Source organism: Schistocerca gregaria, chromosome 2, assembly GCF_023897955.1.
Source record: "Schistocerca gregaria isolate iqSchGreg1 chromosome 2, iqSchGreg1.2, whole genome shotgun sequence".
NCBI classification, from domain to species: Eukaryota; Metazoa; Arthropoda; class Insecta; order Orthoptera; family Acrididae; genus Schistocerca; species Schistocerca gregaria.
In genome coordinates this window covers 797751437-797776013 of record NC_064921.1, presented here as the reverse complement: position 1 = coordinate 797776013, position 24577 = coordinate 797751437, and the positions used below count along the sequence as shown (strand labels likewise).

Sequence of the window (24577 nt, the reverse complement as noted above, 5' to 3'; positions counted from 1 at the left end):
GGCAGCATGTTCAGCAACTGTTGTGGTCCAACTGTGTCTAGACCACAGCTTCTCAATGGCCATCCATGCAGATAAGCAACTTGTTCCCCTTCCTTTGATGGGATAGGTTTTGCCTCTGACCAGAATAGAGTAAGTGGCGGTAGAACGATGGGACAGGTCTTGCAGTCTGGGTCTATTGCAGGGATGTGAGCCATGAGGCAAGGGGTTGAGAAAAGAGGTGAAGTAAGGATGCACCAGGATACTGCATAGATTCAGTGGGCAAGAGAATACCACTGTGGGAGGGGTGGGAAGGATTGTGGGTAGGACATTTCTCATTTCAGGGTACATCGAGAGGTAGTTGAAACCCTGGCAGTGGATGTGATTGCTCCAGATCTGGGTGGTTTTGAGTCACGAGGAGAATTCCCCACTGTGGCCAGGTGGTGGGTATGTGGGAGGTGCTAGATGACTGGAGAGACAAGGCAGGAGAGATCTGTTAACATACAAGGCTTGTTGAGTGATATCTGTCTGTGAAGGCCTCAGTGAGCCCCATGGTAAATTTATAGTGGAACTGCTTGTCACTACAGGTGTAATGACCGCAAGTGGCTAGGTGATATCGAATGCACTTCTTAGTATGGAATGGGTGGCAGCTATCACAGTGATATATTACTGGTGGTGGTAGGTTTGACATGGATGGAGGTACTGAAATACTCATCCTTCAGGTGGGGGTCAACATCAAAGAAGGTTATTTGTTTGGTTGAGGGTGACCAGGTGAGGTGAATGGGGGAAAAGGTGTTGAGGTTCTGGATAATGTGGATAGGGAGTTCTCACCCTCAATCCAGATCATGAAGATGCCGTCAATAAATCTGAACCACTGTAAGCGATTCCTTCAAAGGAGAAGTAATTTTGAGTCATGGTGTTCAGGAAGGAAGTTGTACATCTTGAGTCAGTTGAGCATTGTTTTTTTGAAAGGTAGTGTTCAATAACAGCAAGGCCATGGGCACCAGGGATATTAGTGTAGAGGGAGGTGGCATCAACAAATGATGAGCAGGGTGCCTTGTGGTAACAGAACAGAAACTGTGAAGTCAGTGGACACTGGCCTTTCCACTGTTCGATGGTCAGTTGGCTTGATATGGACTGAGGTTCAGATAGTGCCCTTACTGAGATGGAGGCCAAGCTCCACAAAGTGCCCCACTGTGCTGAGGAGCACCAGATAAAGAGGATAGATAATAAAGTGTGCAGAATTTTAGGTATCGCATCCCTGAGTGCACATCTTGAAGGTATCATTAATGAATCTGGACTAAAGAGGAGGTTTTGGATTTTGGGTGCTTAGGAAGGTTTCATCAAGATGACCCATAAACAGGTTGGCATAGGAGAGGGTGCTCATGGCCATGCAGTGGATTTATTTGTTTATCTTCCTCTATAAAAAGATGTAGTTAGTTAGATGCGCAAGGCAAGAAGTGGTGGGTTTGGAGTTGGAAGGACATTAGGAGAGATAGTGACCATGGGCATGTGGACTTTTGGTGTACAGAGGGGCAGTGTCGACAGGGGCAAATGGTAATAGGACAATGATGGTTGAGAGCCAGTGAAGGTAGTTGTTTGTGTTTTTAATATGGCAACCTAGGCTGCAGGAAACAGTTTAAATAAGCTATATAGTGCTTTGGGGGCTTTAAATTGTGTGAAATACTGTAACTGCCACTTCTACACCTTTCATGTGAATGATGTTCATAATTATGACGGTAAAGACTGCAGGCCACTTTACATGATTAATAGAAGAAAATCCTAATTGTATTATTAAATTCAACTGACGAAATTACTGAGAGAGTAATTCTAAACCCACTGTCAAATGTATGTATTACAGCACATTTTTTTCAGTTATACACTCCTAGAAATGGAAAAAAGAACACATTGACACCTGTGTGTCAGACCCACCATACTTGCTCCGGACACTGCGAGAGGGCTGTACAAGCAATGATCACACGCACGGCACAGCGGACACACCAGGAACCGCGGTGTTGGCCGTCGAATGGCGCTAGCTGCGCAGCATTTCTGCACCGCCGCCGTCAGTGTCAGCCAGTTTGCCGTGGCATACGGAGCTCCATCGCAGTCTTTAACACTGGTAGCATGTCGCGACAGCGTGGACGTGAACCGTATGTCCAGTTGACGGACTTTGAGAGAGGGCGTATAGTGGGCATGCGGGAGGCTGGGTGGACGTACCGCCGAATTGCTCAACACGTGGGGCGTGAGGTCTCCACAGTACATCGATGCTGTCGCCAGTGGTCGGCAGAAGGTGCACGTGCCTGTCGACCTGGGACCGGACCGCAGTGATGCACGGATGCACGCCAAGACCGTAGGATCTTATGCACTGCCGTAGGGGACCGCACCGCCACTTCTCAGCAAATTAGGGACACTGTTGCTCCTGGGGTATCGGCGACGACCATTCGCAACCGTCTCCATGAAGCTGGGCTACGGTCCCACACACTGTTAGGCCGTCTTCCGCTCACGCCCCAACATTGTGCAGCCCGCCTCCAGTGGTGTCGCGACAGGCGTGAATGGAGGGACCAATGGAGACGTGTCGTCTTCAGCGATGAGAGTCGCTTCTGCCTTGGTGCCAATGATGGTCGTATGCGTGTTTGGCGCCGTGCAGGTGAGCGCCACAATCAGGACTGCATACGACCGAGGCACACAGGGCCAACAGCCGGCATCATGGTGTGGGGAGCGATCTCCTACACTGGCCGTACACCTCTGGTGATCGTCGAGGGGACACTGAATAGTGCACGGTACATCCAAACCGTCATCGAACCCATTGTTCTACCATTCCTAGACCGGCAAGGGAACTTGCTGTTCCAACAGGACAATGCACGTCCGCATGTATCCCGTGCCACCCAACGTGCTCTAGAAGGTGTAAGTCAACTACCCTGGCCAGCAAGATCTCCGGATCTGTCCCCCATTGAGCATGTTTGGGACTGGATGAAGCGTCGTCTCACGTGGTCTGCACGTCCAGCACGAATGCTGGTCCAACTGAGGCGCCAGGTGGAAATGGCATGGCAAGCCGTTCCACAGGACTACATCCAGCATCTCTACGATCGTCTCCATGGGAGAATAGCAGCCTGCACTGCTGCGAAAGGTGGATATACACTGTACTAGTGCCGACATTGTGCATGCTCTGTTGCCTGTGTCTATGTGCCTGTGGTTCTGTCAGTGTGATCATGTGATGTATCTGACCCCAGGAATGTATCAATAAAGTTTCCCCTTCCTGGGACAATGAATTCACGGTGTTCTTATTTCAATTTCCAGGAGTGTAGTATGCAGCAGAAGAGTTTAAGACAATTAAAAGAGATTGTTGAGGATTACTAGTGGGTTTTTTGCTGTGTACCACACAACGTACTAGCATCTGCTGGTAGTGCAGGGTTGTAAAGGAGAACATTATAAATTTTAGAATGTTAACTAATGGTAGTCACTATAGAAAAAAAAGTTGTGGTGGACAGTACTGTAACAACTGTAAGGATACAGTTCCTTTGCATGTTTGAATGCAATATAATCACTGATTACAACAGTGCTTTATAGCAGGCACGACAAACATGTCTGACTTCAGTGAGCCACAGGCAAGTTCAGACAAAAGACTGTTTTCAAATTGAATTTAATGGTACACAATATTAGGAATGAATAATGTTATGGAATGGTTATATAATGTAGAGTTGACTGATACTAACAAACAGAGTTCAAATGGAAAATTCAAGTTTGAGTTATGTCATCCAAACAGAATTTTTTTGTGAATGATTCCTTTGGTTATGTCTTTATTCAGTCCTTTCAAATGGACATTTTCTTTAGTTTCAGTTGCCCCTACCCAAACATTATAATACACAACCCATTTTGTAAAATCTCTATGAATGTAATATGCCTTTGCAGTGTTTATTTAGACACGTTCTTCATTGGCTGACAACACATATGATATAAACTGTGTAAAGATCATCTGATATCTCAAATACTTGGCACAACTTCATATACAGCACTTTTTGGTATCCCTGAAATATCCATGGCCAGCTTTTGTGTCATTTCGTTGCTCTTGGAATGTCTCCAATGTTGTTCTTGCTGTCATAAAATATATAAATAAATAAAAAATACATGCAATAGTGACTGAGTCAATCACTACTCTATATATTTATCTTTTTTTTTTCCAACTGTTTAACTTAGGATCAGATTTGATGTTGGGTTACTGTTCAGCACTATTAAAATTAAAGATAAGAAAACAAGCTGGTTTCAAACTATAGATATTTATATAAAAGTAACTTCAAATAAGATTCTCCAACTGATTTTTAAAGCTGTATAATATTGATTTCACAAGAAAAATACCAACCTTGCCTGAACAGTCACACTGACCATTGAACTCAACATATTCTCCATCCTTAGCAAACATTCCTTCTGCATACTTGGTATTTTTGCCATCTTCTTGACAGAATTTGAGTCTCGCAAGAGAATCATACAGCTTTGTGAGGTGCCTTAAAATGCAAAACCAAGAATGAAAAAGAAATAGGTTGTCACCTGAACTTTAAAAACATTGTAATGTCTTTGAACAAACCTGACTAGCAACTATCTTCAGTATATGTTTGAGTCAAATGTAATGAGCATTCCAGAAGGAATCACACAGAGACATTCAGACGTCGATATAGAAAACTGAGGGGAAAAAATTACAAAGTGGATTGCCTAGCTTTAAGAGCTGATCTGGAAGAAACAACCAAAATTTCTATTTGGGGCAAAAAAATGTAGTACACAGTGTCTTGTGCAATAATACCTAAATAAATATATCTCTTAAGTACATGCCATTATGCAGTTCACAGTGTGTAACAAGCCTTGATGCCAGAATTAGAATTTTTATTGTCCCATAACATACAAAGTTAAATCATAGATTTAATGTACAGGGGACTCTTTAACACTCCAAATACAATTCAAAGGTATTAAAGAAACAGTATATAACATTGGCATTAATATAACATAATTATTACCGTCATTTATTTGTCATAAAACAGTTAAGCTTAATTAATAACCATTTGCTTTCTTGCTCAGATTTTCACATTCTAATTCAGAAATTCTTCTAGAAATAATAGAATGTCTGTATTAACAACTTTCATAGTTTTTGTTTTAGTAACCCTACCTCCACGTTATGGACTTTTTTTAGAATATTGCAAATTTACATGCCCATGTATTCTGGGGTTTTGCATATATCTTTAATCTATGAATTGGATGCATGAAATTCCCCTTGTTCCTAATGCTGCACTGATGTTTAAAATTATTGTCTATGAGGAACTTAGGGTTACTGTATACAAAATAATCAGCTCATAGATGCAGAAACAGAGGTAGTTTTGTATTCTAAAATTTATTAACAGTGAGTGACAGGATTCTTTTGGTTTTGCATTAGACATATTTCTAACAATTGATTTTTCTAATTTTAATATTATAATCATTTTGCTTGTGTTACTCGAACCCCCCACCACCATGACCCATGGACCTTGCCGTTGGTGGGGAGGCTTGCGTGCCTCAGCGATACAGATGGCCATACCGTAGGTGCAACCACAATGGAGGGGTATCTGTTGAGAGGCCAGACAAATGTGTGGTTCCTGAAGAGGGGCAACAGCCTTTTCAGTAGTTGCAGGGGCAACAGTCTGGATGATTGACTGATCTGGCCTTGTAACATTAACCAAAACGGCCTTGCGGCCATACCAAGTATGTGGTGCGAACGACTGAAAGCAAGGGGAAACTACAGCCGAGGGCATGCAGCTTTACTGTATGGTAAAATGATGATGGCATCCTCCTGGGTAAAAAATTCCAGAGGTAAAATAGTCCCCCATTCAGATCTCCTGGCAGGGACTACTCAAGAGGACGTCATTATCAGGAGAAAGAAAACTAGCATTCTGTGAAACGGAGCTTGGAATGTCAGATCCCTTAATCGGGCAGGTAGGTTAGAAAACTTAAAAGGGAAATGGATAAGTTAAAGTTAGATATAGTGGGAATTAGTGAAGTTTGGTGGCAGGAGGAACAAAACTTTTGGTCAGGTGAATACAGGGTTATAAATACAAACTCAAATAGGGGGTAATGCAGGAGTAGGTTTGTTAATGAATAAAAAAATAGGAGTGCGGCTAAGCTACTACAAACAGCATAGTGAACACATTATTGTGGCCACGATAGACACGAAGCCCACACGTACTACAGTAGTACAAGTTTATATGCCAACTAGATCTTCATATGATGAAGAAATTGATGAAATGTATGATGAGATAAAAGAAATTATTCAGGCAGTGAAGGGAGACGAAAATTTAATAGTCATGGGTGACTGGAATTCGAGAGTAGGGAAAGGGAGAGAAGGAAACATAGTAGGTGAACATGGATTGGGGGAAAGAAATGAAAGAGGAAGCTGTCTGGTAGTATTTTGCACAGAGCATAATTTAATCATAGCTAACACTTGGTTCCAGAATCATAAGAGAATGCTGTACACATGGGAGAATCCTGGAGATACTAGAAGGTATCAGATAGATCATATAATGGTAAGACAGAGATTTAGGAACCAGGTATTAAATTGTAAGACACTTAAGGGGCAGATGTGGACTCTGACCACAATCTATTGGTTATGAACTGTAGATTGAAACTGCAAAAAGGGAGGAATTTAAGGAGGTGGGACGTGGATAAACTGACTAAACCAGAGATTGTACAGAGTTTCAGGGAGAGAATAAGGGAGCAATTAACAGGAATGGGGGAAAGAAATACAGTAGAAGAAGAATGGGTAGCTCTGAGGGATGAAGTAGTGAAGGCGGCAGAGGATCAAATAGGCAAAAAGACGAGGGCTAGTAGAAACCCCTGGGTAACAGAAGAAATATTGAATTTAACTGATGAAAGGAGAAAATATAAAAATGCAGTCAATGAAGCAGGCAAAAAGGAATACAAACGTCTCAAAAATGAGACTGACAGGAAGTGCAAAATGGTTAAGGAGGGATGGCTAGAGGACAAATGTAAGGATGCAGAGGCTTATCTCACTAGGGGTAAGATAGATACAGCCTACAGGAAAATTAAAGAGACCTTTGGAGAAAAGAGAACCACTTGTATGAATGTCAAGAGCTCAGATGGAAACCCAGTTCTAAGCAAAGAAGGGAAATCAGAAAGGTGGAAGGAGTATATAGAGTGTCTATACAAAGGCAATGTACTTGAGGACAATATTCTGGAAATGAAAGAGAATGTAGATGAAGACGAAATCGGAGATACGATACTGCTTGAAGAGTTTGACAGAGCACTGAAAGACCTAAGTCTGAACAAGGCCCCAGGAGTAGACAACATTCCATTAGGACTAATGACGGCCTTGAGAGAGCCGGGCCTGACAAAACTCTACCATCTGGTGACCGAGACGTATGAGACAGGCGAAATACCCTCAGTCTTCAAGAAGAATATAATAATTCCTATCCCAAAGAAAGCAGGTGTTGACAGATGTGAAAATTACTGAACTGTAAGTTTAATAAGTCACAGCTGCAAAATACTAACACAAATTCTTTACAGACGAATGAAAAAACTGGTAGAGGCCGACCTCGGGGAAGATCAGTTTGGATTCCGTAGAAATGTTGGAACATGTGAGGCAATACTGACCTTACGACTTATCTTAGAAAAAAGATTATGGAAAGGCAAACCTACATTTCTAGCATTTGTAGACTTAAGAGAAAGCTTTTGACAATGTTGACTGGAATACTCTCTTCCAAATTCTGAAGGTGACAGGGGTAAAATACAGGGAGCAAAAGGCTATTTACAATTTGTACAGAAACCAGATGGCAGTTATAAGAGTCGAAGGACATGAAAGGGAAGCAGTGGTTGGGAAGGGAGTGAGACAGGGTTGTAGCCTCAATCTGTATATTGAGCAAGCAGTAAAGGTAACAAAAGAAAAGTTCGGAGTAGGTATTAAAATCCATGGAGAAGAAATAATTACTTTGAGATTCATCGATGACATTGTAATTCTGTTAGAGACAGCAAAGGACTTGGAAGAGCAGTTGAACAGAATGGGCAGTGTCTTGAAAGGAGGATATAAGATGAACATCAACAAAAGCAAAACGAGGATAATGGAATGTAGTCAAATTAAGTCGGGTTATGCTGAGGGAATTAGATTAGGAAATGAGACACTTAAAGTAGTAAAGGAGTTTTGCTATTTGGGGAGCAAAATAACTGATGATGGTCGAAGTAGAGAGGATATAAAATGTAGACTGGCAATGGCAAGGAAAGTGTTTCTGAAGAAGAGAAATTTGTTAACATCGAGTATAGATTTAAGTGTCAGGAAGTCATTTCTGAAAGTATTTGTATGGAGTGCAGCCATGTTATGAAGTGAAACATGGACGATAAATAGTTTGGACAAGAAGAGAATAGAATCTTTCAAAATGTGGTGCTACAGAAGAATGCTGAACATTAGATGGGTAGATCACATAACTAATGAGGAGGTATTGAACAGAATTGGGGAGAAGAGAGGTTTGTGGCACAACTTGACAAGAAGAAGGGACTGGTTGGTAGGACATGTTCTGAGGCATCAAGGGATCACAAATTTAGCGTTGGAGGGCAGCGTGGAGGGTAAAAATCGTAGAGGGAGACCAAGATATGAATACACTAAGCAGATTCAGAAGGATGTAGGTTGCAGTAAGTACTGGGAGATGAAGAAGCTTCCACAGGATAGAGTAGCATGGAGAGCTGCATCAAACCAGTCTCAGGACTGAAGACCACAACAACAACAATTCCAAAAAATAATACCACACCTTGTAACTGACTCAAAATGGCTCTGGTAAACTACTTCTCTCCCCTCCATGCTAGCTGAATATGACAGAATCTTCATTGCAAAGGTCAGGCATTTAATTTATTTGCTAAGTACTTTATATGTGAAGACCATACCAAATTTTGAATCAAATGAATTCCTAAAAACTTAACATAGCCTTCTTCTTTCAGATCTTGGTTTCTATGATTAATATGAGCTTCATTTACCTTTGAGTTTTCAGTTTTAAACTATGGTAAATGTGTTTTTCCATTATTCAGTTTCAATCCATTTGGTTGGAACCTGTTTTCTAAACTGACACTTGAGGGAATTTGTTCTGAGTCATTATTTCATTTATATAACAACTTTAGATTTACTTCGTCAGTATACATTCAATCTCTGTGATTGTATGAGGCATATAATGTCACAATAAAGCTTTGATTTAATGAATACTTAAGCAACAGTCTGGATGGTTGTCTGATCTGGTCTTGTAATGTTAGTCATGTCCTTCGTATGTTGGCTCTGTGGAAAAATTAAAGCAAGGGGAAACTTGTGACATTATATTTCCTGAGGAAATGCATCTCTATTGTATGATCGAATGATGATCACATGCTTCTGGGTAAAATATTGCAGAGGCAAAATAGTGGTCAATTCAGATTTTTGGGAGGTACTAACCAGGATGATGATGTCATCAGAATAGCCAAAACTGGTGTTCTATGGATTGAAGTGTGGAATGTTAGCTCCTTTAACCCAGTATATGGGCTAGAAAACTTGAAAAGAGAAATGCTTAGGTTGAAGTTCGATGCAGTGGGAATTAGTGAGTACAGTGGCAGGAAGAACAGGGCTTTTGGTCAGGTAAGGATAAGGTTATCCACAGAAATTCAAATAAGAGTAATGTAGGAGTAGGACAAATAACAAATGAGAAAATAGGGATATAGGTAAATTACCATGAACAGCTTAGTGAATGGATCATCATAACCAAGATAGAGACAAAAGCTTACCTCAAATACACTCCTGGAAATGGAAAAAAGAACACATTGACACCGGTGTGTCAGACCCACCATACTTGCTCCGGACACTGCGAGAGGGCTGTACAAGCAATGATCACACGCACGGCACAGCGGACACACCAGGAACCGCAGTGTTGGCGTCGAATGGCGCTAGGTGCGCAGCATTTCTGCACCGCCGCCGTCAGTGTCAGCCAGTTTGAAGTGGCATACGGAGCTCCATTGCAATCTTTAACACTGGTAGCATGCCGCGACAGCGTGGACGTGAACCGTATGTCCAGTTGACGGACTTTGAGCGAGGGCGTATAGTGGGCATGCGGGAGGCCGGATGGACGTACCGCCGAATTGCTCAACACGTGGGGCGTGAGGTCTCCACAGTACATCGATGTTGTCGCCAGTGGTCGGCGGAAGGTGCACGTGCCCGTCGACCTGGGACCGGACCGCAGTGACGCACGGATGCACGCCAAGACCGTAGGATCTTATGCACTGCCATAGGGGACCGCAACGCCACTTCCCAGCAAATTAGGGACACTGTTGCTCCTGGGGTATCGGCAAGGACCATTCGCAACCGTCTCCATGAAGCTGGGCTACGGTCCCGCACACTGTTAGGCCGTTTTCCGCTCACGCCCCAACATCGTGCAGCCCGCCTCCAGTGGTGTCGCGACAGGCGTGAATGGAGGGACGAATCGAGACATGTCGTCTCCAGCGACGAGAGTCGCTTCTGCCTTGGTGCCAATGATGGTCGTATGCGTGTTTGGCGCCGTGCAGGTGAGCGCCACAATCAGGACTGCATACGACTGAGGCTCACAGGGCCAACACCCGGCATCATGGTGTGGGGAGCGATCTCCTACACTGGCCGTACACCTCTGGTGATCGTCGAGGGGACACTGAATAGTGCACGGTACATCCAAACCGTCATCGAACCCATTGTTCTACCATTCCTAGACCGGCAAGGGAACTTGCTGTTCCAACAGGACAATGCACATCCGCATGTATCCCGTGCCACCCAACGTGCTCTAGAAGGTGTAAGTCAACTACCCTGGCCAGCAAGATCTCCAGATCTGTCCCCCATTGAGCATGTTTGGGACTGGATGAAGCGTCGTCTCACGCGGTCTGCACGTCCAGCACGAACGCTGGTCCAACTGAGGCGCCAGTTGGAAATGGCATGGCAAGCTGTTGCACAGGACTACATCCAGCATCTCTACGATCGTCTCCATGGGAGAATAGCAGCCTGCATTGCTGCGAAAGGTGGATATACACTGTACTAGTGCCGACATTGTACATACTCTGTTGCCTGTGTCTATGTGCCTGTGGTTCTGTCGGTGTGATCATGTGATGTATCTGACCCCAGGAATGTGTCAATAAAGTTTCCCCTTCCTGGGACAATGAATTCACGGTGTTCTTATTTCAATTTCCAGGAGTGTAGTTAAAACTATGAACCCTTTAGCAGGATTGTGTTTTGACTACAAGTGGCTGGAGTGGGTCTCTTGAATAGTAATGGTACTTAACACTTGATACCCCGTCTTTGATTCATTCATTAGGAGACTGATCTTGCTTGCTGCCACCTCCACACTGACACTCATCCACATCAGTTCTTGGTTAGATTTGTACAACAGGGTCGCATCATCAGCAAATGTAAGATTTGTGATTCTCTTAACTCGATCCTTTCAAAATTCTTAAGGAAAGCTTCTCTCATTGCCTTTTTGAGAACCAGGTTGAATACAGGTTGCCCCACAATGGGCTATGCATGATTAGAACTTAAAAAACTCAAATAAAAATTATTAATTTTTAAGTCACACAGACGTTACTGATGATGCTTTAGTGTTGAAATTGTTCAAAATGTTCCATATGGGCAGCAATACAGCATATGCAACACTGTGCAATGGATCAACACCCGTTTACGGTTGCCACCGGAATGGATTCACAGGCAGTCATAATCGCCTCTTTCATGTCATCCAGTGTACATGACTCTGTGTCATAGACAGTGCCTTTCAGAGCTGCCCACAGGTACAAGTCTAACAATGTAAGAGTTGGAGATTTGTGTGGAAACACAACCCATCCACATTGGCCAAATTTTCACCTCAGTACATTTGGTGAACTGTTAGTAGAAGTCATTCCTGCAACATGATAAGGTTATTTACACAAGCACCACACTGATAATCCAGGATAAGTCACAGCTCATTCCTCCATGACGATTGTTATATGTGATGCAGTATCAGACTCTGCCCACTATCATCTCTGCACATCTCCCATATTTTCACATTTGCAATAAAGGACTTGGAAGAGCAGTTGAATGGAATGGATAGCGTCTTGGAAGGAGGATATAAGATGAACATCAACAAAAGCAAAACGAGGATAATGGAATGTAGTTGAATTAAGTCAGGTTATGCTAAGGGAATTAGATTAGGAAATGAGACACTTAAAGTAGTAAAGGAGTTTTGCTATTTGGGGAGCAAAATAACTGATGATGGTAGAAGTAGAGAGGATATAAAATGTAGACTGGCAATGGCAAGGAAAGCGTTTCTGAAGAAGAGAAATTTGTTAACATCGAGTATAGATTTAAGTGTCAGGAAGTCACTTCTGAAAGTATTTGTATGGAGTGTAGCCATGTATGGAAGTGAAACATGGACGATAAATAGTTTGGACAAGAAGAGAATAGAATCTTTCAAAATGTGGTGCTACAGAAGAATGCTGAAGATTAGATGGGTAGATCACAAAACTAATGAGGAGGTATTGAATAGGATTGGGGAGAAGAGAAGTTTGTGGTACAACTTAATGAGAAGAAGGGATCGGTTGGTAGGACACGTTCTGAGGCATCAAGGGATCACCAATTTAGTATTGGAGGGCAGCGTGGATTGTAAAAATCGTAGAGGAAGACCAAGAGATAAATACACTAAGCAGATTCAGAGGGATGTAGGTTGCAGTAGGTACTAGGAGATGAAGAGGCTTGCACAGGATAGAGTGGCATGGAGAGCTGCATCAAATCAGTGTCAGGACTGAAGACCACAACAACTACAACAACAATAACGCTTTAAAATCCACTTTCTTTGCCCAAAGGACAAGTTTTCAGCCATCTTGTTATTTACATGTAGCTGCTGGCAACTGGAAAAAATGAATGGCTACAGACACTAGTCATGAGATCACTATATAATCACAACTGGGTCACATTATCGTTAATATCTCCTCAGTCACTGAAGTTTAAATAGTCTAAACTGCTTTGAGGAACACTTGATAAGTGACACATCTCCTTGTCTCAACCTTGTGTCTTATGTTCATGCTCTCTGTAACTTGGTTCCCATGCTCCACTTTTGACTTTTGAATCAGTGTGACACACTCAACCTAGGGTGAGCATAGTCTTGTGTATTCCAAATTTCATTAGGCAATTCACCAGGCTCTTTATGTGAATGTATTCATATGCCTTTTTAAAATCTCTGAAGAGCACAAGAAGGTCTTTGCCATATTCTCACATCTTCTCAGAGAGTTGTCTCACTACACAAATTTTGTCTAACAGCCCTTTTTGATCCCATCTTGATATTCAACATTCACTTCTTCTGTAAATGGCTGTACTCTATCAAGTATATACAGCTGGAAAAGATATTATAGCAGACATTTGGAAGAGTGATGCGTCTGTAGTTGGTGCAGTCCACTTTGTCACCTTTCTTGTCTATAGGGAAGACCACAGATATCTTCCAATTTTCTGGGCTACATTTTGCAAATACAAGGTAAAATAAAATTACCAAAAATAAATCTTTTACATTAATTTTTATCTTCATTTCCATTTTAGCTTACTAAGGCAGTCATTTGAGACATCATTATTTTTAATCATCACCACTCAAATCGCTATCCAGGATCATAGTTTCGGCTAACCAGTGAGAGACGAGAAAAGAGGCAATGAACTTTATAATCTTGCTTGTCACAAATACTTGGCTGTTTCTTCTGAGTATGTGGTGAGTTGCAGTGTGATGGTTAGGATGCAGTATGAGAACATAGTTGTTTTTTCTCTGAACACATAGCAGATTTCACTTCTATATTGGCATAAGAGTGAGACAAAATTCATATGCCTCTTGCTTCTGAACTGTGGTCTGTTTGCTGCTGTCTTACTGGCTGCAAAGAACCAGCAATTGGCACGCACACTTACGATGAGCACTGAGAATATAGCTATTCGAAACACTTAAGTACACCACTCCCACTTATCTAAACTTTTACCGTCTCCTGCAGAAATGTATATTATTGTTGAGTATTTGTCCAATTTTAAAATCAGTTCAATTTCAACTACAAATGAATTCAGGCAAACTGCAGTTAAACAAGGTAGATGTTCATGAAATGACATACATTTCAATTCCCATGGTTGGCAGCAGAATGAAATGTTCTGCCTGCTCGCCACTCCTCTCCCACATTCGTCAAAATGGCCAAAAAAGATAGACATAAAATGCATGCCAAGAAAAACAAAAATTACAGTTCTGAAAAATATATATTTGTTAACACCATACTTAAATTTAAATGTTAGGAAATCTTTTCTGAAAGTATTTCTTTGGAGTACAGCCTTAGATGATGTGAAACACATATGATCAACAGTCTGGCAGACAAGAGGAAACAGAAGCTTTTGAAATATAGTGTTAAAGAAGAAAACTTAAGATTAGATGGGTAGATTATATTGAGTAACTAACGAATTGGGGGCAGGGGAAGAGCTTTATGCCACCATTTGACTAAACTAGGGGAGAGCATTCTGAGGCATCAAAATCAGAGAAAACTGAGAAAAAAGGGATTGAGATGTATAAATATAAATAGGAGGAGGGGAGGGAAAGTAGAAGTTACGAAATAGGAAAAAGAAACTTTTGTGTATAGTGTTTACACTAGGGAGAATACGAACAGGAATGGAACAGTAAATAATAGAAGTTAAAGTATGAAAGTATTGATGCACTAGTCAGGAATTCATTGGTTTGTGAGAAAATGTGAAGAGGTTTACTATCAAAAAGAAATATTCACTTTGTTAAAGTCTCATTCAGGGTTACAACTGTGGGCCATACCTAGGCTTTGTCCTGAAGCTTACTTTTTGAAGGCAGTCTTCATATGAACTATCTGTATATAGGCTCACCTCCTCTTATGACAATTGACTGAACAGCTTCAACATACTACTGTGTTGCTTTTCTTTTATTTATTTATTTATTTATTGTATTTTTTTGCATGGAGACATCAACTAGTGTCTTTTGCAAACATCATAGCATTTTTTTACAAGCTTAGTATAGTCATATATACATATGTGATTACATATACCTGATACAAATGTACCATTCTACCTAGTAAGGCACAATATTGGGTGTTACATCGTACCTATTACAAATATTCAGATTTTACACAACTATATATACATATATAAATATAAAATAGAAAGAAACTTCCACATGGGAAAAATGTATTAAAAACAAAGATTCCAAGACTTACCAAGCGGGAAAGCGCCGGCAAACAGGCACATGAACAAAACACACAAACACACACACAGAATTACTAGCTTTCGCAACCGATGGTTGCTTCTTCAGGAAGGAGAGGGAAAGACGAAAGGATGTGGGTTTTAAGGGAGAGGGTAAGGAGTCATTCCAATCCCGGGAGCGGAAAGACTTCCCTTAGGGGAGAAAAAGGACAGGTGTACACTCGCACACACACACACACACACACACACACACACACACACACACACACACACACACATATCCATCCGCACATACACCGCCGGCGCTTTACCGCTTGGTAAGTCTTGGAATCTTTGTTTTTAATATATATATATATATATACAATAATTTATTTTAGTTTAATATTAATATTCACTTAAAGAATATAAACACTTGTCAATCAAGAAATATTTCAGTTTCACTTTGAACGAGTTCCCTTTGTGGCACCTTATAGAGCTCAGTAATCTCAGTAATATTCGGTGTGGCATTGCGAAACTGATTTACAATTCTCCATGAGGTCTTGGCTATATTGTCTGATTGAGCTACTTCACTGCATGGACTATGGTCTGTTGTTTTTAATTTTGTTCTTTGTCTGTAGTAGCAGTCTTTATTTCTTGTACTATAGGCATGCATATCAGAGCACTCTGTTGCTTTGTTTTGATGTGTCACAAAAAATATAATTAATTTGTAAAGATACAGTGAGTAGACTGTGAGGTATTTATGATGAACAAAGATTTCCCTGCATGAATCTCTATACCCTAATCCATGGATAATTCTGATTGCTCTTTTCTGTAGGGTTAGTATTCTGTTCATATGTATGTCGGCAGCACAACCCCATATCTCTATCCAGTAATTAATCTGTGCAAAAATGGTTCCATAATAAATGGTTTTTAATGTCTGATGTGGAACTACTTTTGATAACTGGCTGATTAGATGTAATGAACTGCTGATTTTATTGGATAAAAATTTGATATGGTTTACCCATCTTAGATTTTCATCTAAATAAATACCTAGAAATCTGCAGCCTTCTGTGTCCATTACTTCAATTCCACCTATGTTACTGATAGAGGTTTGGTGTGAGTTTGTAAGTTTACATGGCAATAACTGAGATTTACTGATATTAACTTTCAAACCTTGACCTTGGAAATAAGTAGTTATTTGACGTAGTTCCTCAATTGCTACCAACATTAACTCATCATTTTGTTTACCAAGAAATAACAGTGAGGTATCATCTGCATAGATTACAATTGGGAGTTGATAGGTTGCTCTATATCATTTATGTACACTAGGAAAAGGAAAGGGCCCAAAATTGAGCCCTCTGGGTACACCCTGTGTGACTGTCTCATATTTGGACTGGAAATTAATGATCTGATTATTGATTTTGTAAGTCAGCTTTGTACACTGCCTGCGGTTAAATAAATATGTAGCCAGCAATTGCATGGATGCAGCATTTACATTATATGTCTCAAGTTTACTTAAAAGTAACTCATGGTTTACCGAGTCAAAGGCTTTAGTAAGGTCTAGAAATATGCCAGCTGTTTGCATTCCTTGATCAAGGGCACCATATGTTTTGTGAAGAAATTCTGTAATTGCTGTGATAGTACTATGATCTTTTCGGAATCCATGTTGTGTCTCTGTTAGGAACTAATTTTTCAAGAAATAGTCACTAATTTGTGTCAGCAGCACAACTTCAAATACTTTGCTGAAGACAGGCATTAATGATATGGGCCTGAAATTTGAAACCTCTCCTTGGATCCTTTTTTATGCACTGCTTTAACTGTGCTCCATTTCAATACATTTGGAAATGTATGTTCTCTGATACTACAGTTAACCAGGTGGGTGATTATTTTAACTAATTCCTTATTACATTTTTTAATCACAATATTACTCAAACCATCCCATCCAGATGAGAACTTATTTTTTAGGTTATTTATTATCCTGCCTATTTCTTTTTCACTTACTTGTTTTAATTCAAAAGGTGGCTCTTCAAAGGAATAACAGCTGCAGATATAAAGTATTTATTGAAAACATTGCAGACTTTATTAGGGTCTTTAATTGTGTTTCCTTCATGTCTTATATTTACAATTTCAGTTTCTGGCTTCAGTGTGGCATTGCAAAATTGATTTACAAATCTCCATGAGGTCTTGGCTATATTGTCTGATTGAGCTACTTCACTGCTGTATATCTGTTTTCTTAGATTTGAAAGCTCTTTCTTAAAGATTTTCTTGGCTTCATTGTACTTGGCCTTATAAACCTGCAGGTTTGTTGACTTGTGTAACACATCCAGGTTCCGGATGTTTTGCCTGAGTTTTATCATATTTGCTGGAAGTATCAGTCTGTTGGTTGTTGCACTTTGGTTATGGGTGAACACTCTTTGTATTTTCTTAACAGAGCAGCATCCGTCAAAGTGTCTTAGCATAGTATCATAGAATTTGGCCCATTTGTTTTCAGATCCTTCAGTCTGGTAAACCAGATCCCAGTCCTCTATAGCTAATTTATTTCTTAGGGCAAGGATGTTACCCTCTTTTAGGATTCTTTTATTTTCGATAACTTTTGTCATTTTTGGGATGCTTGTGTTCACATACTCTACAAGCTGGCATTTGTGGTCAGAGTAGTGAAAATCCATATTCCAGCACCTAACACTGTCTTTAATATGTTTACATAGTATAACGTAATCAATTCTGCTAGATGTGGACTTTGTTACCTTGGTATCACTATTTACTACATTTATGAGGTTATATGAGTTAAGAGTATCTATTAACCTCATATGACACAAACTGGAAGATTTTGCCTCAATATTCAGATCACCAAGTATAGTTAGGTCACTGGGACCACAACATCCCACTACTCTACTAAATATGTGTCTATGAAGCTAACTACATCAGCCATTGGTGGATGATAAATCCCAATAACTTTATGTTTTCTCATAACCTCTCTACATTCTTTGGTGTGGCCTTCAATGCCTGTCACTTCAATAAAGCCTTGTTTGTTGTACTGGTCTAGATAGTTTATTTTCTTGTACTCGAGATTCTCACTAATGTAAACTGCCACACCACCACCCTTATGTTGCTGTCTACAATAACTATTTGCTAAGGAGTAGCCCTCTAGTTTACAGTAAATAATTTCATCAGATTTTAATCCATGCTCAGTTAGCACTACTATATGAGGTGACTGTTCATTTACAAAAACCTGTAATATATTAAGCTTATTTCTAAGGTACTGTATGTTTAGGTGCATGAGCCTTAGTGGTATTTTTAACTGGTCACTCTGATTATCTTCCTTTAAAATGCACTGAGTTGGTTCACTCTGGATCCAGGCATTAAAAGTGTTCCTGTTCTTTGGCAATCTTGCATTTCTCGATCTACTATCCAACCTGGCTTCTGTCTGTCTAGTTGTCAAGGTAGCTGTTGAGGTGCCTTCTTGCTACGTACTGTCCGAGGAGTTGCCGAACTGCCTGGTGTTGCAGTAACTGGAGTTGTATACTCCTCCACATTTGATTGAGTAAGTGATGCTGAAGAGTCTGCAGTTGATGCCACAGCTTCTGTTGTTTTAACTAGCTGGCTCAGCAAGTTGTTTTTACCCAGTCCTGGGAATTTGTTAGTTGCTTTACTTTCCCACAAAAACATGTCACTTTGAACTCTGGGTTTCATTAGTCTTGAGGATCTTCTAGGAGCACAATGTGTTTCTGGACTTTTGAATATCCTGTTGCTCCAAACTGATCTTCCATTGTTCATTTCTGTCCTCTTGACAACATTGTGGTTGATTTCTGGTACTGTAATTTTTTCTTACTGTGGTATTATTTGCTCAGTTCCATCTGGATCCTTCCATTCAAGTGATGTTGCAGGCTTTAGTTGATTTTTTGGAGAGATGACTGCAAGTAAAGTTCTGGCCATTTCTTCCTTGCCATTAGCATTTAGGTGTAGTCCGTGAGAAGTGTACCAGTCTCTGTTCTCAGGGACTTTTACAAACTGAGTGTTTTGGAAAGATTTCACTATTTTGGCTATTTTCCTATTTGTTCGCCTGGTTTCATCGTTCACACAAGACCAGTTTTCAATAGGTTTTCGATAGGTACTCTGAAGTCGCTCTCTTGAGTTACCTCAAAGTTTCTTACTCCTTCTAATTAAAACTCTGCAGAGACATCCTTGCAAATCCAGCAGGAGAAGCACTCCTGAGATGAATGGGGTAATGAAGAGATGAAATATTTCACTTAATCACTGTGTTCAGCACAAAATGATATTTACCTTTTTCTGTGTGTTTTCATAGTTTGATAATTAAATTCCTTGCATGTCTTTATACAAAGGGTGTTGAAAAAGTTTTGCACAGTCATCTCTATTTTTTTTATTTTTTGCAGGAGGAGAATAAAATTTTTTGTGAACATACTTGAAACATTTAGCTATACATTGAGCCTACTCAATGTGGCTTCCATCAGCTGTGATGCATCTGGCCCAATGTTCTTTACGTGATGTAAATGCACTTTGGTAAAATTCTGAGGATTGACTGTCACATCATCACTTGACATGGGAAATAAGGTCTTGCTCATTACCAAATATTTTACCGGACAGGTGGGCCTTCAGACAACCAAACAGGTAAAAATCAGATGGAGCCAAGTCTGGATTGTAGTGAGGATGAGGAACAATTTTCCAACCCATTTTTCTGATTTTCTCCTGCGTCATAAGGGCTGTATGGGGTTTGGCATTGTCGTGGTGCAGTCTGACAAGCTGACCCTGAAGCTGTGGTCTACGGGTCTTGATGGCACGTCACAGCTTGTCCAATGACAAACAGTAATGGTCCAGTTAATTGTGGAGCCAGGTTCCAAAAAGTCAATGAAAATGACACCACACTGATCTCAGAAGAAGGAGGCCATCACTTTTCGCCCTGCTGTTCATTAAAGTCTTGGTTTCTTCTTCTGAGGGGAACGAAAATGACGCCACTCCATGGATTGAGTTTTGCTCTCAAGTTCGGACAAAAACAACTATGTTTTGTCCTGGGTAATGATGCCATCGAAGCACTGTTTCCACTCTTCAGTAAACGTCTTCATGAAACCCTCTTGCACATTCTTCCTCATCATTTTCATTTCTCTTGTCAATAATCCAGGCACTCAATGTGCACAGATTTTTCCGTACCCTAGTGACTGTATCAGTGATACCACACTACTTAATGACAAATGACTCACTTCAGCAAGCTGTCATGTCATCACACATCTGTTATTTTGAATGATTTGATCAATGGTCTCCTTATTCACATCACTCACTGCCGTCAATGGTCTACCACATCGTGGATTGTCCAGTAGAGAGAAATCACCTTCTTTAAACCTCTTCAACCACTGCTGGATACTGCTGTGATCCACTGTCCTCCCCATAAACAGGGAGCAACTTCCTGTGAATCGATGTGGCAGAGTCATCACTGGTTGTAGCTGTCTCACCTGCCTTTAATTCTTCATTTGCTGATTGTCCTTGGTGTTGTCATACTGTGTTGCTACACTGGCTGAAAAATGGGGTCTATGGATTCCAACACTGGCTACTTTAAATGATGTAGCCAACAGATGCACAGTTACATTTTACAGTACTTTAATTTCACTATTCACAACCCCACAATATTACACAATTATACAGCCAGTGCACTTTCGTTTAACGTTTGACAAGCCTCATTAATAAACTCCACATACTGCTACAACAGTTTCTTGTTGAACATATACAAGCAGTAAAACCTAACCACAAAGTTCACAGTTCATGAAGAACAATCAGGTGCATATGGAGCAGACACTGTCAATGTTTTTACACATGGCCTAATTGTTTAACATTTATTACACTATAATCCTGAAACATTGTTGTTGCCCTAACCAGCACAGGTTACTTGTCTGAAACTCGGACATGCACTGACTGTCTCGCGACATAAACCAGGCCCTTATATATCATCATAATAATTGATACTGAAACTACACATTGTCTGAAGTTAAATTTACAGAAATTACAATTAAAACTTAACCCATTAAATTAAATGAATGCTCAAAAAATTGGTTCTTTTTAGCAGTTTCTTCTACTATGAGGGTTAAGACAAATTACTTGTTTAAATGATGAAATTAAAATATAAGGTTACATATAAAATACTTTTGACAAAACTGTTAGTTACTTTGAAATTGATGAAGTGCTGGTTTTGCTAAAATGTTTCCAACTAGAGCCAAATAGATACTTAGAGATTGTTAGCATTTCGTCTTCCAATGTTTACAATTATTAAAGTCGGAAAAAGGGACTGCTGACTGTAGCAGTCTGGTCCCTTTAACCCCCACAAAGCAAACCAAACCAAAGAATGGAAAATCCAGGATGGAATGTAACAATAGCAGAGAAGGAAAGTTGCCTACTCAACATATAATGGAAATGCTGAGTCGCAAAAAGATTCACACAATTATAGCTTTCGGCCATTAAGGACTTTGTCAGCAGTAGACACACATACGCACATGCACACACATACATTCACGCAAACGCAACTTGCACACGTCTGCAGTCTCAGAGAACTGAAACCACACTACGAGCAGCAGCACCAGTGCATGATGGGAGTGGCAACTGGGTGGAGGTAAGGAGGAGGCTGGGGTAGGGAGGGGGAAGGATAATATGGTGGGAATGGTGGTCAGTGGGTGTGGCGGTGAAATGACGGCTGTGTAGTGCTGGAATGGGAACAGGGAGGGGTCTGGATGGGTGAGGACAAGACGGTTACGGAAACATAGGATGTATTGCAGGGAAAGTTCCCACCTGCGCAATTCAGAAAAGCTGGTGTTTGTGGGAAGGATCCGTGTGGCACGGGCTGTGAAGCAGTCATTGAGATGAGGGATATCATGTTTGGCAGCGTGTTCAGCAACAGGGTGGTCCACTTGTTTTTTGGCCACAGTTTGTCGGTGGCTGTTCATGCAGACAGACAGCTTGTTGGTTGTCATGCCTACATAGAATACAGCACAGTGGTTGCAGCTTAGCTTGTAAATCACATGACTGGTTTCAAAGGTAGCCTTGCCTTTGACGGTATAGGTGATGTTACTGACTGGACTGGAGTAGGTGGTGGTAGGAGGATATATGGGACAGATCTTGCATCTAGATGTATTACAGGGTATGAGCCATGAGGGAAGGGATTGGGAGCACAGGTTGTGTAAGGTTGGACGAGTATAGTGTGTAGGTTCGGTAGGCGGTGGAATACCACGATAGGAGGGGTGGGAAGGATAGTGGGCAGGACATTTGTCTTTTCAGGGCACGATGAGAGGTAATCGAAACTCTGGTGGAGAATGTAATTCTGTTGCTCCATTCCCGATGGGTACTGAGTTATGAGGGGAATGCTCCTCTGTGGCCAGACTGTGGGACTTTGGGAGGTAGTGGCAGACTGGAAAGATAAGGCGCAGGAGATTTGTTTTTGTAAAAGGATGGGAGGATAATTACAGTCAGTGAAGGCTTCAGTGAGACCCTCAGTATATTTTGAGAGGCAACGCTCATCACTGCAGATGCAATGACCAAGGGTGGCTAGGCTGTAGGGATGGGGCTTCTCGGTGGAATGGGTGGCAGCTGTCAAAGTGGAGGTATTGGTGGTGGTTAGCAGGTTTGATATGGATTTGAGGTACTAATGTAGTCATCTCTGAGGTGAAAGTCGACAACTAGGAAGGTGGCTTGTTGGGTTGAGCAGGTCCAGGTGAAGCAAATCGGATAAAAATTGTTGAGCTTCTGGAGGAATGTGAAAAAGCTGTCCTCAACTTCAATCCAGATAGCAAAGACGTCATCAATGAGTCTGAACCAGGTGAGGGGTTTAGGATTCTGGGTTTTAGGAAGGATTCCACTAGATGGCCCAAGAATAGGTTAGCATAGGATGGTGCCATGCGGGTGCCCATAGCCATACCGAGGATTTGTTTGTAGGTAATGCCTTCAAAGGAGAAGTAATTGTGGGTGAGTATATAGTTGGTCATGGAGACTAGGAAGGATGTTGTTGGTTTGGAATACATAGGGCATCTGGAAAGGTAGTGCTCGATAGAGGTATGGCCATAGGCATTAGGAATGTTGGTGTAAAGGGAGGTGGCATCAATAGTGACCAGCAGGGCACTGTGCAGTAAGGCGACAGGAACTGTGGAGAGTCGGTTGAGGAAATGGTTGGTATCTTTTATATAGCAGGATAGGTTCCAGGTAATAGGTTGAAGGTTTAGGTCTATGAGAGTGGAGATTCTCTCAGTGGGGGCACAGTAACCGGCCACTATGTGGCATCCTGTGTGGTTGGGTTTATGGACTTTAGGAAGCATGTAGAAGGTGGGAGTGCCAGGAGTGGCAGGGGTAAGTAGAGAGATGGAGTCTGGGAAGAGGTTCTGAGATGGGCCTAAGGATTTGAGTAGTGACTGGAGATCCTGCTGGATTACTGGAATGGGATCACTGTGACATGGTTTGTAGGAGGATGTACCTGATAGCTGACAGAGTCCTTCTTCCACGTAATCCTTGCGGTTCAAAACAATGGTTGTGGAGCCTTTGTCAGCAGGTAGGATTATAAGGTCGGGATCAGTTTTTAGATGGTGGACTGTGGTTCTTTCTGCAGATGTAAGGTTAGTTTGAATGTTGAGGGATTTGCGGAATTATGTTGAGGCAAGGTTCGAGGTTGAGAAATTCTGGAAAGTTGACAGGGGGTGGTTTGGAGGCAGTGGGGGTGGATTGTAGTTGGATGGAGAAGTGAACTGAGTTAGGCAAGGTTCAGTATTGGTCTTTGGTTGAGTCTGATTGGTCGGGTTGGTGGCAAAAAAGTGTTTCCACTGTAGGGACCGGGAGAAGGAGAGAAGGTTTTTAACTAGTCCTGCATGGTTGAATTTGGGAGTGGGGCAAAAGGTGAGGCCTTTGGAAAGGACTGATATTTCTGTGGGACTAGGGCTTCTGGAGGAAAGGTTCATAATTGTGTTGCGGGTCTGTTTAGGTTCTGGGTTCTGTGTGGTGGTGAGAGGGAGTTATGGAGGGTGGGGTAAGTGTAGTAGGTGTACATCTGCGAGACAGGGTTTGTCAGCTATGAGGGGTCATGGGGGAGGTTTGGAGGTTGTTGCAGGAGTGGTGGACAGTGGTACTCCGAGGTGGGAGTAGTAAGTGAGTAGGATGGAGAGCTTTTTGAGGTGGTGTTGTGCAAGTTGCTCAATTTCCTGCAGAGCAAGAGTTTCAATGTGTGTTATTGGTTCCAGGAATTTGGGATTACATAGCAGGAGAATTTTGCGGATGGAGAAAAGGTTCTGCAAGGAGGATTGGGCTTCGTTGATATGGTTTTTGCAGGACTATGTTGGTGAGGGCTAAGGATTGGCGGAATCTGAACAGGAGGAGGTCACTGTGAGAAGGTTGGCTACCAGAGATGGGTAATTTGATGCTAAGACCATTAGGGGGGATTTCACAGGA

At 41.4% G+C, this 24577-nt stretch overlaps 1 protein-coding gene across 1 annotated transcript in view; it reads right to left on the bottom strand.

Moving 5' to 3' along the window:
• LOC126335984 (dynein beta chain, ciliary-like) overlaps positions 1-24577 on the bottom strand; it is a 782187-nt gene that overhangs the window by 280032 nt on the left and 477578 nt on the right. The window contains exon 32 of the mRNA XM_049999461.1: positions 4334-4475. Coding sequence (XP_049855418.1) covers positions 4334-4475 — 142 coding nt within the window. The remainder of the gene's footprint in view (positions 1-4333; positions 4476-24577) is intronic.